The sequence below is a fragment of the Betta splendens genome, chromosome 19, assembly GCF_900634795.4.
Source record: "Betta splendens chromosome 19, fBetSpl5.4, whole genome shotgun sequence".
Taxonomy (NCBI): Eukaryota; Metazoa; Chordata; class Actinopteri; order Anabantiformes; family Osphronemidae; genus Betta; species Betta splendens.
Genome location: NC_040898.2, coordinates 14,382,367 through 14,397,787, shown reverse-complemented (window position 1 = coordinate 14,397,787; position 15,421 = coordinate 14,382,367). Strand labels below are relative to the sequence as shown.

Sequence of the window (15,421 nt, the reverse complement as noted above, 5' to 3'; positions counted from 1 at the left end):
GGCCTAATGATTTGTGCTGCTGTCGGTTTCGTCTGCTGATGCCTGAAAAGCTTGATAACCACCAACGGACCATCACAATCCCACAGCGTCACGCTGCGAACGCGCCGCATCACGTCCTCAGACGCAGCGGCCGCTGCTGTGGTGCCTTCGTCCCGGCTCAGATCTGGGATCAGCTGCGGAGCGAGCATCTGATTCGACCCAGCCTGTGGCCTGGCAGCGCAGACGTGCGATGCAGCCACATCAACACGCAGACGCAGACGCTGAGGGCTGACATTTCCAATCGCGTGCTATCGGCTTTCCTTTGTGCGTCCGTGGCCTGGTGTTCGGGCAGCGATCGCGCTGATACGCTCCCCTGCTCCAGCCTCGGGCTGATGAAGGAGCTCCACCAAACCGCGTAGCATGACGTTCCTGCAGCCTGGCGACGCCCGTGCCCACACACACCCAGCGCCGGCTGTGGGAAAGACAACTCCAGCTGTGTCAGTCCTGCTCAGGGCTTTTATTGTTGAGGCGACGCAGAGCCTCAGCACAGCACCTTTAAAGCATTCACCACGGTTCCACTCTGCAGCTGCACGAGGATCGCTTACATTCCTTATCTCACCTTATGGAGCTTTTCCAAATGAGGGCCGTAAATATTTCAGGCGTGTGCTGCTTTTCGCTTAATTTCCCCGCAACTCTGAACAGGCGCTGGAAGAACAAAGGCTTGTGATAATTAAACGCCAGCACGGGAACTTACATAAAACTCCAGAGAACGCGGCCAAGAGCGTGAGGCCTTGGTGCTCAGCAGAGAACAGGGAGACCTCTGGGATATTGTGGTAAACCATTAGCCCCCATTTATTCATTAAGCAACATAAACACCTTTAGAAATACACACAAATCTGATGGAGGAGGTTTTTTAGGCAACGTTGCGTTTCTGCCGCTAGCCGAGTCCAAAGGAAACTCCTGTGTGTCTTGGAGAACCCGTTAATTAGTATCAGCCCATAAAAAAGTTTCCTGTTGTTGTCGGTAACTAACGTCTCCCGTTCGTATCCATTTCACACATAATCAAATGCGTATCAGACGCGGCAGCTTGGCTGGTTGCACCGCGTCTTCCTGGAAAAGCTGCACGACGTAACGCTGCAGAAACGCTGAACAGCGCCTGCGAGTCGATTACGGCTCCCGTGTCAGGCTCTATTTGATTTAAACTCCCCAATTAAATGGTAATCGCATGGTAATAAGGCAGCTACTCCAGTAAGAACTTTGTCAGAATGTACAGAGGAATGTCAGTAGTCAGAAAATACTCGCATCTCCACCACAGTACTTTTCAATTTCTGACTCATCCAGTTTGGCACATTAAAACAACAGCCCACACACTGAAGCAATTATGGGAATAATACGGGGTGTTTTAACAGCTGTAGACTGGGGGGAGGGCGGGTGAGAGGCTGCAGGATCTGGATGAATCGTGGAGGAGAGACTTATCACAATATGTAGAAGCACTTGACTCAGGGAAGAGAGCAAAGGAGAGAAGGAAGCTGTTACAAAGCCACCGAATGCTGCTGTAACTTAACTCAGACTGGGGCTTTCTGTGAATAGTGATCTACTTCTGACTGTAGAACCCTGCTGCTGAGGCCTTTTGGGGGTCAAAGGTCACATTTAGGTCTTACGCCGCTGTGGACAGGTGACAGGTAGCCCAGCGTTTGGCTCCGTTAACTGAACCTGGAAGCGTCGTCGCTGAGGACTCGCTTTGGGAGCCGCCGTCCGTCTCTGGTGGCTTCGATGTCCACTCCATGACCCAAAACATCTGCTGCTAATACGGGCCGGTTTCATCCCCAGGTGTCCAAAGAAAAACGTGCACTTGTATCAATATGCTAGACCACCTGCTGAGCTGTGAAATATGTGAGCTAGGACGCCTACTGGTTCTTCTCTGCCCGACAAAGCTTCTTCCTGGACCGGGTCGAGCTGATGGAGGGTGTTATGGTGTCTGGAGCCAGTGTGAGGCTCCTAATGTCATCAGGTGGTGTGACCTCACACACAGCAGGAGCCTCGCTGGCATCAGCAAACATCTGTCCTTGACATGCGCCAGTGGCTAATTGTTTGTCCGACTGTGATTAAGTGCGTGGCTCAAAGTATGAGGACGCGTCGATGAAGTCGTGCATTCGCCGTCCTGCACTTTACATAAAGGAGAAAAACGCTACGTCCAGAAAAAGCCTCTAATCCTGCGTCTTCATTTCCTCCTCCAGCTCGTGAAGACAAATCATTTTCTGTTCCCTTTGTGACAGGAAGTGGAGCCAGGCACTAAGTTCTGCTGTGAATCGGCTTTTGTGCCACTCTCCCCCCTGAAACCATTTGCATCCACTGACCTCTAAACGTGAGGTTTTATGCAGCTCACCTCTGACTCGCACGTCTCCGTATTTATGTCTGAGAAAACAGTGAAATTATGACACTTAACACTGTCGCCTGCGTGTGTCTGGAGCTGATCTGTGGAGACTGGAGGCCATTGAGACCACGGGTCTCTCTCCTTTATTACAGGGAGCACTATGGAACGCATTCACTGACATTCCTTAGATTGTGAACTGTTGCTACAGCAGTTTAAGTCCTTCTCTCATTAGTTATGAACACGTAGAGTAGTTAAGGTCAAGCATTATTATTCTAAACATACAGCATTAGAGTTAAAAGCAAACATTAGCGGGTGCATAAGTGGTGGACGTGCGCCCCCCAGAGGACAACTACTAAATAGCACTTACATGTAATATGTACCGTAGCCTCTGATGTGTTTAATTCTGTTTATGCAGGGGTCCTTTGTTTGGAACACTGGATAAAAATCATCTTTATGCAATTATAAAAATTCAAACCAGACGTGGCCCCGTGCAGACACAGAGGTGGTTCACGAAAACTTGACCAGACCTGATGAGATAAACACAACAGCGTGGATGGAGATGCGAGCAAACACCTGCCAGGAGCCTCTGGATCACCTGAGTTCACATCCAGGTCCAGCTCCATGAACCCGTCCGGTGCAGAGGCCCAGATCCCCTCTCATCTATTCATCCTGGACAGACGTGGACGCTGTTCCTGTTAATTGTGGCTGCATCACTTTTCACTCTCGACCTCTATCTGTGAATGACTGGCGTTCTTATGACGAGCCTGGTCTCAGCTCTCTGACAGGTTCTAGGTACTCGTACACCGTCAGAACAATGTCCGGAGCGAGTTCCCAGTGAGAAGGAGGCCATCTGCATATTCATTGCCTGTGCGTCTGATTCCGCTCTCGTCAGACCTGCTAATGGTGGGACACGTGAACCGCTCCGGGGCGAGTCCTGCTCCCGTCTGAGCGACATGCAAATATCACGTTAATCTCGTTGCCCACCATGACTGGCCTGGCTGCAGAGTTGAAGCCAGATGCTGACACTGCATGACAAAACTGAAAAATTCATTTGACAAATGAACTATGATGCAAATATGCGTCTTTGCAGATGGAGATGGATGCAGAGCAGAGGTCGGGGGGGGTCGCGCTAACTCGCCTTTTGTGGCCGTCTTCCCAACCTCCAGCCTAAACCTGCTTTCACGGCGAGGGGGTTAACTCTTCATGCATAAACAGACCTGTTCCCTCCGCTTCTCTGGGGAGCAGAAGGTCTGAGAGCATCTCTCCATGAAGACTTTCCCTTTTCTACCGTTGCTTTGATTTTGTGCTCGTTACCCCCCTGCAGCTCCGCCGGCCCTGGACAACAGACTCCATACCTGATGCCGTGGGGGAGGAGGACCGGGACTCTTCATGAGGCTAAGCCAAGCTCCAGTTGGCAGGAGGGGGCATTGTCTTGCGTTGTCACACCGACGCAATAGAGAGAAGAGGGGGAGAAGCCATTATTCCAAGTCCAGTGCAGACCAAATCAAATTAGCAGCAGAGAGTTGCTGAAAGAAGGTATTCTTCAAAGTGGGACGTCTTACTCGCTTAGTTCTCCTCATAAACCTTTGTTATTCACAGCCGCCCAGCTGTTCGCTGGTGCTGTCAAAGACGAGGACCTTCTCCCCCTGATCTTCAACCTCCTCGCTCCTAATGATGCCCTGCAGGCTGGAGGCGAGGCGGCGGGTGAAAGGTCTCTGAGGATGCTCACTCGTCTGCTTTAAAGCCTCAAATGCAGGTTTGAAGCTGCTTCATTAACCGAGGAATAGTAGTAGCTATTATAGCTACTTATCACAAAGCTTTGGAAATCAAAGATTCAAAGAGTTTGAGCTGAACCTAAATAAAAATCCAATATGTTTAAAAATGAAGCTGTTTAATCCTCCCCCTATTAAAAATAACAAAACATAAACTATAGGAAAAATATAAATAGAAAAATATCTAATCGTAGTCAAGCTACTGGTTCAGATCAGATTTTAAAAGATAAATATAGTTGGAGCTGAACTAGAGTCTCGCCCAGTCTGCAAGCGTTGTTGCAATACTGACCCCTAGCGGACACTTCATGAATCACCACAAGCGGCCTCGTAAACTAGGTTCCAGCCGATCTTCTCAGCTGCTTGAACCCAGCCTGATCTCTGAGCGGGTCTGAAGCTGCAGAGCTGACGAGCCCGGACCCTCTCTGGGCGCCTGTGGAGCAGCTGCCCTCCGTGCTGGTGTCGCCTCACGCTGTCAGGAGCCGTGGCTTCTTCTTCAGGCTTCACTGCGGGGACGCGGGTCCTGGCCCTGCTGGGTCCGTCCCTGCGTGGACCCTGGTTCGGGGCCCGGAGGGCGAGCTGCACAGGCCCCTGGCTTGCGTTCGGGCCCCAGGAGTCTCGCAGGGCTGCGTTCCGCTCCGTGTTGAGGCTGACCTCGTCCCTGCTCCGCGCCCTCTGGAGGGCACCGACCCTGAGCAGCAGGGAGTCGCGCGTCACAGGGTGATGTGGGCCCCGCTTCTCAATCCGCTCACGAGCCGAGCGCTCACTCAGCACCAGTGACTGTGCGTCGCTCTGACAGGAACCTCTGGCTAAAGCAGAGAAAAGCCTCGCTCACAACAAGGGCCTTGCTGGTTTTTGCGCTGTCTGCCTGCTCACCTCGCGTGGAGCCGGACAGGAAGCGCTGGTGGTGAAGCAGCTCAGCTCCTGCTTGTTTCCTCCTGTCACATCCACCCATCGGTCGACTGGCTGAAGCCATGGGATCCACCTGGTCAGAGCTGCAGGGAGGGATCCTGTGTGATCCCTCAGCTGCTGACTCGGCGTAATCCCAGAACACTTTGCCAAACTGGAACAGCTTCACAGCAGACGTCGTGTTCACTAAAATACTGAAGAGAGAACGAGTCTAAGAGCTCTGAGCATCCGAGATAAATAAGTGTAGCCATTCAAGTGTCTCACCTGTTTTCACTGAAGTGCAAAGACAGCAAGCGTCCCGTTTCGTTCTCGGCCGTGATGTTTCTCAAACAGTCTCCGGTGAGAAAGTTAAAGATACGGATGACTCCATCCATGCAGCCGGTGAGGACGCGCAGGTACACGAGGCTCAGGGACCTCACCTCCCTGCAGGACAAAGCAGTGTGAGCCTGTCGGACACCAGCCGGCCGCCGGCGGCAGCGAGGCGGCTTCGTGCTTACTGTGGGTGGGTGAAGGAGATGAGACAGGCCTCAGCCTGAGAGCGGGTGCTCCAGGACATCACGCGGCCGCTGACGTCCCCAGAGAGAAGGTGCCACTCGTCCACAAACAGACACTTCACCGAGCTCCTGTGGGCGTCGATCACCTTTAAGGGAGAATGGAGAGAATGTGGAAGGAATGCCTTCACGTCACTGTTACAGATGACAGGCTGACGTCCTCTCACCCGGACCACAGAGGCCTGCTCCACGTCCCACACTTTCACAAGGCCTCGGTCACAGCTGCTGTAGATGTTTGCAGCTCTGATCTTCACACAGCGGACGGCGGCCGGGTGCTTCAAACCAACGCCCTCCATAGGCGTCGCTGTGTTCAGATCCCACACTGAAGGCGAGCGTCACATTTAGTCACAGCCAGAATGTGTCATACGTCTACACGCTGACGCAAGGCTCACCCTTCACTCTGCAGTCCTTGGCTCCGGACACCAGCCTGGCGCCGTGGACGTCCAGGCAGGTGACGGCACCGGTGTGGCCGTACAGAGCCGCCTCACACCGGTCCGTCTTCAGACTCCAGCACCTGCGGACGAAAGCAGGAGCCAGGTGAGGACATTCACGCTCGCATCACCGCAGGTTCACATCCTCTAAACCTGAAGCTCGCTTCACCGCAGGTTCACATCCTCTAAACCTGACGCTAGCATCACCTCACGTTCACATCCTCTAAACCTGACGCTAGCATCACCGCAGGTTCAGGTCCTCTAAACCTGAAGCTCGCTTCACCGCAGGTTCACATCCTCTAAACCTGACGCTAGCATCACCTCACGTTCACATCCTCTAAACCTGACGCTAGCATCACCGAAGGTTCAGGTCCTCTAAACCTGATGCTCGCTTCACCGCAGGTTCACATCCTCTAAACCTGACGCTAGCATCACCTCACGTTCACGTCCTCTAAACCTGACGCTAGCATCACCTCACGTTCACATCCTCTAAACCTGACGCTAGCATCACCGCAGGTTCAGGTCCTCTAAACCTGACGCTTGCTTCACCGCAGGTTCACATCCGATAAACCTGACGCTAGCATCACCTCACGTTCACGTCCTCTAAACCTGACTCTAGCATCACCTCACGTTCACATCCTCTAAACCTGACGCTCGCTTCACCTCACGTTCACATCCTCTAAACCTGACGCTAGCATCACCGCAGGTTCACATCCTCTAAACCTGATGCTCGCTTCACCGCAGGTTCACATCCTCTAAACCTGACGCTAGCATCACCTCACGTTCACATCCTCTAAACCTGACGCTAGCATCACCGCAGGTTCAGGTCCTCTAAACCTGATGCTCGCTTCACCGCAGGTTCACATCCTCTAAACCTGACGCTAGCATCACCTCACGTTCACGTCCTCTAAACCTGACGCTCGCTTCACCTCACGTTTACATCCTCTAAACCTGACGCTAGCATCACCGCAGGTTCAGGTCCTCTAAACCTGATGCTCGCTTCACCGCAGGTTCACATCCTCTAAACCTGACGCTAGCATCACCTCACGTTCACGTCCTCTAAACCTGACGCTCGCTTCACCTCACGTTCACATCCTCTAAACCTGACGCTAGCATCACCGCAGGTTCAGGTCCTCTAAACCTGATGCTCGCATCATCGCAGGTTCACATCCTCTAAACCTGATGCTCGCTTTACCGCAGGTTCAGGTCCTCTAAACCTGAGGCTCGCTTCACCGCAGGTTCACATCCTCTAAACCTGACGCTAGCATCACCTCACGTTCACGTCCTCTAAACCTGACGCTAGCATCACCTCACGTTCACGTCCTCTAAACCTGACGCTCGCTTCACCTCACGTTCACATCCGCTAAACCTGACGCTAGCATCACCGCAGGTTCAGGTCCTCTAAACCTGACGCTAGCATCACCTCACGTTCACATCCTCTAAACCTGACGCTAGCATCACCGCAGGTTCAGGTCCTCTAAACCTGACGCTCGCTTCACCGCAGGTTCACATCCTCTAAACCTGACGCTAGCATCACCTCACGTTCACGTCCTCTAAACCTGACGCTAGCATCACCTCACGTTCACATCCTCTAAACCTGACGCTCGCTTCACCTCACGTTCACATCCTCTAAACCTGACGCTAGCATCACCGCAGGTTCAGGTCCTCTAAACCTGATGCTCGCTTCACCGCAGGTTCACATCCTCTAAACCTGACGCTAGCATCACCTCACGTTCACGCCCTTTAAACCTGACGCTAGCATCACCGCAGGTTCAGGTCCCCTAAACCTGACGCTAGCATCACCTCACGTTCACATTCTCTAAACCTGACTCTCGCATCACCTCACGCTCACGTCCTCCTCACCTGACGCTCGCTTCACCGCAGGTTCACGTCCTCCTCACCTGACGCTCGCATCACCTCACGTTCACGTCCTCTAAACCTGACGCTCGCTTCACCGCAGGTTCACGTCCTCCTCACCTGACGCTTGCTTCACCGCAGGTTCACGTCCTCCTCACCTGACGCTCGCATCACCTCACGTTCACGTCCTCCTTACCTGACGCTCGCTTCACCGCAGGTTCACGTCCTCCTCACCTGACGCTCGCATCACCTCACGTTCACGTCCTCCTCACCTGACGCTCGCTTCACCGCAGGTTCACGTCCTCCTCACCTGACGCTCGCATCACCTCACGTTCACGTCCTCTAAACCTGATGCTCGCTTCACCGCAGGTTCAGGTCCTCTAAACCTGATGCTCGCTTCACCTCACGTTCACATCCGCTAAACCTGACGCTAGCATCACCGCAGGTTCAGGTCCTCTAAACCTGACGCTAGCATCACCTCACGTTCACATCCTCTAAACCTGACGCTAGCATCACTGCAGGTTCAGGTCCTCCTCACCTGACGCTCGCTTCACCGCAGGTTCACATCCTCTAAACCTGACGCTAGCATCACCTCACGTTCACGTCCTCTAAACCTGATGCTCGCTTCACCTCACGTTCACATCCGCTAAACCTGACGCTAGCATCACCGCAGGTTCAGGTCCTCTAAACCTGACGCTCGCTTCACCGCAGGTTCACGTCCTCCTCACCTGACGCTTGCTTCACCGCAGGTTCACGTCCTCCTCACCTGACGCTCGCATCACCTCACGTTCACGTCCTCCTCACCTGACGCTCGCTTCACCGCAGGTTCACGTCCTCCTCACCTGACGCTCGCATCACCTCACGTTCACGTCCTCTAAACCTGACGCTCGCTTCACCGCAGGTTCACGTCCTCCTCACCTGACGCTCGCTTCACCGCAGGTTCACGTCCTCCTCACCTGACGCTTGCTTCACTGCAGGTTCACGTCCTCCTCACCTGACGCTCGCATCACCTCACGTTTACGTCCTCCTCACCTGACGCTCGCTTCACCGCAGGTTCACGTCCTCCTCACCTGACGCTCGCATCACCTCACGTTCACGTCCTCTAAACCTGACGCTCGCTTCACCGCAGGTTCACGTCCTCCTCACCTGACGCTCGCTTCACCGCAGGTTCACGTCCTCCTCACCCGACGCTCGCATCACCTCACGTTCACGTCCTCCTCACCTGACGCTCGCTTCACCGCAGGTTCACGTCCTCCTCACCTGACGCTCGCATCACCTCACGTTCACGTCCTCCTCACCTGACGCTCGCTTCACCGCAGGTTCACGTCCTCCTCACCTGATGCTCGCATCGCCGCTCGCCGTCGCCACCAGGTTTCTGTCCTCACACAGCAGCACCGCTCGGATGCCGGCCACGTGGCCCTTCATCGTGGACAGCGCTGTGGTTTCCCACGCCACGTGAAACAGCTGCACCACTCGATCCCTGGAGCCGGCGGCCATGAGCGCTCCGCCCCTGTAGTCCACCACGCGATGGGCGTCTTCTCTGTGAATGAGCCACCACGCATGAGTTGTTGCAGCTAAACAGGCACAAGCAGCTGCAGTGGGTCTGGATGAAACCCACCTGTTCAGCAGGACTTTGGTGAAGTATGCGCCACAGTAAACATTCCGTTCTTCCATTTGCACTGTTTTGGTTTGGATTTTGGCATAAGCTGCTTCAAATGGTGTGAACTGTGAAGAAAATCAACCATCTCAAAGTGACCGTTCATTTCTGGCACCAAGTCCGCGCTCATGGACGTGAGGTTAAGGTTTTTGACCTGCTGGACAGTCGGCTCGTCCTGCGTCTCTCCATCCTGCGCCGGTACGAAGACGTCCACGAAGTTGGCGTAAGTTGGACTGACAGCGACAGATTTACATCTCTAGAAGATAAAACATTCCACAGCTTGAACCCTTGTGTAGCATTAAATGTTCATGTGGCTAAACCGTGTAAACATGCAGCTGCTTTACGGCCATTATGGTCTTCATTTGCTCCCGTAAGCTTATTCTGAACTTCATTTCCTCGATGGTTTCCTTTGCGAGTCGATGCCAGTATCTGCAAACCTTCTGGCAGCGCCTCAAAGTGGACTCCTTCAACAGACCTGCGGGAAGAAGCAGCAAGTTAGACGGACTGTGTAAAAAGACGCTGTTAATCTGAATGTGGGCTTTTAGAGCAGATGTCTTCCAGACTGTGGACACTGTGTTTTCCTGCAGCAGGTTTAGTGTTTCGTGCGGGTATTGTCTTACCCAGGATCCTCTTTGACAGATCCACGGGGAGGCAGCCGATGAAGTCTCGGTATCGGCTGACTCCACACACAGAGTTTGTGGATCCGGGTACAACCATGAGAGCAGGATCCTCATCGCTGTCCTGATCTCGATTAGTGGAGAAACTCGCTGAAATATAATATACATGAAAATAAAACTATAGTAAATTTCTAGTTATAATAATTCATTCAATAGTGTGCACCCGTCAAACTCACAGCACTCAATGAAGATAAGCTTAACTTTAACTTTTTTACAGATGAACACTAATAAACAGTGTAATGATTGTCACTGTCAGACTTTATATATTTCTGTCTGCGCTCTTACTACTGAATTGCAGAAATCTTCGTTTTTGTCTAATCAGGAGGACGCTGATTAAGTTGGAGGCCATGCGTAAAAGTTCTGGGTCACAGCGAGACAAAACGCGGCAGAGGTAGCGCGTTTGCATCCAGCTGGGACTGCTGCGGAACCAGAACCAGATCCTTTTCACGTCCACCCCAAACGGCGGGTGGGTCTGGAGGTGACGCTCGGCTGCGTGCGCGGGCGCTCGCGCACAGAGCCCATGACGTAACACCGAGCACGCTGTGGACGCGTTCGAGCACCTGGACGCTGCTGCACCGTAAAAGGAGGTCCAGTACGAATCTCCTCTTGAACCCATCAGACACCTTCCACGAGCACTGGATGAAGCCCGGTGGCGTGGGCGCAAAGACGCACGGTGCGCACATGCCGCACATGTTGGGGCATCCCTCCGCCGCGTCGGAGCCGAGCTCGCGCGCAGACAAAATTCCACCAAATTCTGCCGACTTCATGTGGATGCTTTGAGTTTGCAGCGCTTTCTGTTGGCTTCGTCGTTGCCACGCAACAGTTGTCCTTTTATAGAGCGTAGACAAACATTTAGACATCATTCAGCAGGTCACCAGGCAACAAGTGACATCAGGAAACGTAATATGTTCAGAAGTTATGTTGTGCAGACATCCCGGTGGTAACTAATGTCATTATATGTGTATGCTTACATAAAAAACGTATAAATACCGTAACCAACAAAATGCCGTGCGCCGCCCGGGAATCGAACCCGGGTCGCAAGAATGGGAATCTTGCATGATACCACTACACCAGCGGCGCCGTCGATTCAGTACCTCTGCAATAGCATATACATAGATTATGTCACGCTTTGCCCTGTTTTGTTGTGGTATTTAATATTTTTAAGCTGTTATATGTTGATAATATTTACTCGTTGAGAAAATTTCAAATTAACTACATATATCACAATAGCAGTTATTTTGCCCAGGTCATTCGTACATACTTTGGTTTTGAAACGAGTACCCTTATTCTGAAATACATTAAATATACTTCCGGGGCAGCTCCTTAGTTGGCTGATAGTTTTGTTTCTGGGTTCTAGTCTGGTTCGGGACCGTATGTCGATGGACTCGTTTTGAACGCTAGTTAACGCTTGTATAGCAGGTTTAATATACGTGTACGTGCATTGATTTAAAGTCAAATGACCGAAAACCCAGGCGCATTAGCCATATAGCATAGCTGCGTTAAAAGTGTGTTATTAGCAGAGCGTTAAGACACTTGTCAACACCACTTTGTCATGAAGTTTTCCTGTGTAAAGCTAGCTAGTGTTAGCTAGCTGCACTGTTTACTGCTATAGCTAGCTAGCTTAACGTGCTGTCTAGTTATCGTAGCGCAGGCTGTACATGAGAGGCTTCGCTAAGGATTAACGTGCCCGTCGTCTCTCAGTCTGCGCTAATGTCAGACAGAAGCAGCGGCGTCGAGTGGGTTGAGGCCACGGAGGAGGTCGTCATAACAGAGGAGTGTGTGGCCGCTGAGGACGACGCCTCTGCAGGTACAGTGTGCGAACAGCTGGGCTCCATGTTCACGCGGACGCCAGTGAACACTGTTCGGTTCTGTTGTAGTGGTTCCGGTCCTGGAGGCAGAAACGCCCATCCAGAAGTTACTGGACGACGTGGGACGAACAGACGGTTCCGAGGGCGGAGATGGGTTCTGTAAGCTCTGTCGTGTATCTTCTGCATATGTGAATCACACATTATTAAGGTTTCACCCTCATTAAGCTACTGAAGGAGGTAGCATTTAATATCAGCTACAGACTCACCTGCATGCTAATAATACAGCCACAAAGGGAATACGCTCATTTTTCTCGTTTTCTGCCTCTGATATTTTCCAGATTGTGAGGAGTGTTTGACTCTTTTCCAGGATCAGAGCGATCCCTCAAACATAAATGGCCCGTCGTTCATTCTCGACTTTCCATCGGGCTCTGGGGTCCCTCAGAGGGCCCTGCTGACGCTTCCCTTTGGCCTGCTCATAGGCAGATCTAGTATTCCTGGGAGGGGGGTCGGGGTCATAAATCATGGGCCAAATGTGTCCCCGGGAATGCACTTTGGGCCCTACGAGGGGGAGGTGAGCACACGGGAAGCTGCCGTGGCAAGCAGCTTCTCCTGGGAGGTAGGCACAGATAGATCAGTCAGTTGGGTCATTGCATCGCTTACGTCCTGGCCTTTTGAAATTCTTGTGCACATTCTGTCATTTTGTGCAGATTTACAGAGGAAAAGATGAGTACGAATACATCGATGCTTCCAGAGAAACACACTCCAACTGGATGAGGTAACGCTTTCCATTCGGATATTGCAGGCATAAAATGTGGTTCTAAAAGTGGATTTACTGACTTTCTTCCTTTCCTTGCTCAAAGATATATCAACTGTGCTCGTAATAAAGAGGAGACCAATCTCCTGGCGGTCCAGTATAAGGGCAGCATCCTTTTCCACTGCTGCCGCACCATACACGCTGGGGACGAGCTCATGGTCTGGCCCAGCAGCAAATCTCTTGCCCATTTCAGTGACGCATGGTCCCAGATATGGCTTATTAAGTTAAATGCAGCAGGTACAACCACAGCCTGAGTTACACTAGTCCCATGTTTTTCTATTTGCTGCTTTGCTTTTGTAATTTTAATCTCTCTGTTTTCAATTGCAGAGAGTATTTCAGCTGCAACCTCTCAGATCTTCCTGTGCTCCCAGTGTCAGCTCTCCTTTACTACAGAGGCCTTCCTTCAGCGACATGCAGACGACTTCCACACACACTGTGCAGTGGACTGTTCAACACCTGCCACTGAGGAGGCTGCAGCAGGAGATTGCACATCCACTGCTGACACAGGCCAGTCGGCAGCCTCCCTGGTGGTGTCATCTGTGGATTCCATGGAGGCCAACACTTGCAATGACTGTGGCAAGACTTTCAAACAAATGCCTCATCTCAGGAGGCACAAGCTGTGCGTCCACTCAAACAAGCGTCCCTACTGCTGCCCACAGTGCAGAAGAACATTTAGCCAAGCGTCCGGCTTAATCAGACACCAAGTCGTTCACAGAAAGCAGGATCTGACTGAAGTTCCTGATCAGAACCAAATCCCCTGTGAGAATAATGCAAATGTAGATGGCCATGTAACTGGTGAAACAGGCGCAAGTGAGAAACTACAGGAAGCAGCAGCAGATGTAACTGAAGCTGAGTCACCTCCTGCAGGAGAAGCAGAAACATCTCCGTACAACTGTTTAAACTGTAGTAAGAGCTTCACAAATGAAGTTTCCCTGAAAAAGCACAAGGTGTCTGTTCATGAGAGGTTACGTCCGTATGTCTGCTCCGTGTGTCAGAAGTGCTTCGGCCAATTCAACGACCTGGCCAGGCACCTACGCAGTCACCAGAAGCAGAAGAAGAGGAAAGTCGAGCCTGCTCCAGATGAACCAAACACTCTGCCCTTTGGCTGCGCCGAGTGCTCGCTGGCTTTTCCTTCCGTGGACTTAATTGAGCAGCACATTAGTGATCAGCACTCACAGGACACCACAGTAGAAAATGAGGAAGGTCCAATGCCGGCGGCTGAAGATGATCGCAGCCACGATCCTGACTTCATTCCAGAACCCTCAGAGGCAGAAACTGTGAAATGCACCCAGAATCTCCCCTATCAGCGGCCTCAGCGACTTGGAGCCAGATCGAAAATTTCTGCCATAACAAAGCTTATAGCACCAAAGAGAAGGGCGGACAACTGCAAGAAGCCATTAACCAGTGAGCAGGACTCCAACGAACCAGAGGCGTCCACAGAACAAACCGCAAAGCTGAGAAAATACAAGTGGTTCAGCTGCAATCGCTGCAAACGGACATACGGAAACTCTGACGATCTCAAAGGACACAAGTGTGCGTTGAGGCAGCACAGGTGCGGTCAGTGTGGGGCAACCTTTAATAAGTCGGGTTTCCTGAAGAGACACGAGCAGACGGTGCACGAGGATGCAAAGTCCTACAGCTGCGAGCACTGTGATAAAGTCTTCACCTCTCCTGGAAACCTCAAACAGCATCAGAAGAGCAACCTGTGCTCCAAGTATCACTGCACGTCTGAGCTCTTCCCGTGTTCCTACTGCCAGTTCTCCTTCACCATGAAGAGCTACCTTATCAAACACATCAGGAGGCACCACCCTGTGGAGTATGTGTCCCAGTGTGATGCAGATGGCAGCATGCTCACACTGGAGCAGGAGGAGCAGGAGGAGGGTGACAAGGAATATAAATGCCCACACTGTGGAAAGAGCTGTGCTTCTGCCAAAGCTTTCAAATCGCACGCGTGCTTCCAGCAGGTCAAGGTTCTCTACTTGTGCACCGACTGTGGAAAAGGCTTCATGAATCACTACGGCCTCAAGCAGCACCAGCGCATCCACACAGGCGAGAAGCCGTACAGCTGCCCCCACTGCTCCAAGAGCTTCTCGTACACGGGCCAGCTCAACGTGCACCTCCGGACCCACACCGGAGAGAAACCCTACCTGTGCACCCACTGCGGGGAGAGCTTTCGCCAGTCGGGGGATCTGAAGAGGCACGAGCAGAAGCACACGGGGGTGAGGCCCTACAGCTGCCCCGAGTGCTGCAAGAGCTTCAGCCGCCCGCAGAGTCTCAAAGCTCATCAGATGCTTCACCGAGGACAGAGAATGTTCAAATGCACCCAGTGTGGAAAGAGCTTTTCAAGAAACTACCACCTCAAGAGACACCATCAGAAGATGCATCTGTAGTCATATGTTTGTTTGGAGAAAACTTTAAGCTGAATTGCACTAAATGGGATTGATTAGTGAAGTTCAAGAGAAGTTTAAATGACTTGTGCACAACATTGTTTGGAAGTTATTTTTCCTACGTTTGTAGAAAGTAAAATCTTTCACGTTACAGAAACGACTCATCGTTCATGTCATCCCTCTGAAAATAAAAAAAAACTGCTTGGGC

The 15,421-nt window shown here is 52.0% G+C and overlaps 2 protein-coding genes and 1 non-coding gene across 4 annotated transcripts; 1 reads left to right on the top strand and 2 right to left on the bottom strand.

Annotated features, from left to right (window-relative positions):
* Positions 1 to 4,223: 4,223 nt before the first annotated feature.
* On the bottom strand, positions 4,224 to 11,205 carry fbxw10 (F-box and WD repeat domain containing 10). Its single transcript, XM_029133533.3, is given in 13 exon segments — positions 4,224 to 4,931; positions 4,999 to 5,225; positions 5,296 to 5,454; positions 5,529 to 5,671; positions 5,750 to 5,904; positions 5,975 to 6,096; positions 9,207 to 9,410; positions 9,489 to 9,595; positions 9,682 to 9,783; positions 9,872 to 10,002; positions 10,148 to 10,294; positions 10,490 to 10,679; positions 10,681 to 11,205. Coding segments are annotated over 13 exon segments (2,577 nt in total). The 5' UTR covers positions 11,068 to 11,205; the 3' UTR covers positions 4,224 to 4,428.
* LOC114845477 (histone-lysine N-methyltransferase PRDM9-like) lies at positions 10,859 to 15,420 on the top strand. 2 transcript variants are annotated; one of them, XM_055504249.1, is made up of 7 exons: positions 10,859 to 10,877; positions 11,906 to 12,011; positions 12,082 to 12,171; positions 12,351 to 12,628; positions 12,720 to 12,787; positions 12,873 to 13,063; positions 13,154 to 15,420. In XM_055504249.1, the coding sequence occupies exons 2-7, from the start codon at positions 11,915 to 11,917 to the stop codon at positions 15,214 to 15,216; spliced, it is 2,787 nt and encodes a 928-aa protein (XP_055360224.1). In that variant the 5' UTR covers positions 10,859 to 10,877; positions 11,906 to 11,914; the 3' UTR covers positions 15,217 to 15,420. The 2 variants fall into 2 exon arrangements, with proteins under 2 accessions (XP_055360224.1, XP_028989365.1); XM_029133532.3 differs by lacking the exon at positions 10,859 to 10,877 and adding an exon at positions 11,509 to 11,636.
* trnag-ccc (transfer RNA glycine (anticodon CCC)) lies at positions 11,214 to 11,284 on the bottom strand. Its single transcript has one exon. It is a non-coding gene; the product is annotated as a tRNA-Gly (tRNA).
* Position 15,421: the final 1 nt, after the last annotated feature.

Excerpts from the sequence above, each read along its gene's own strand:
- LOC114845477 (XM_055504249.1), top strand. The coding sequence starts at position 11,915 with ATGTCAGACAGAAGCAGCGGCGTCGAGTGGGTTGAGGCCACGGAGGAG. Across the intron at positions 12,172-12,350 it reads CGAGGGCGGAGATGGGTTCT|ATTGTGAGGAGTGTTTGACT; the intron begins GTAAGCTCTGTC and ends GATATTTTCCAG. Across the intron at positions 13,064-13,153 it reads TATTAAGTTAAATGCAGCAG|AGAGTATTTCAGCTGCAACC; the intron begins GTACAACCACAG and ends TTTCAATTGCAG.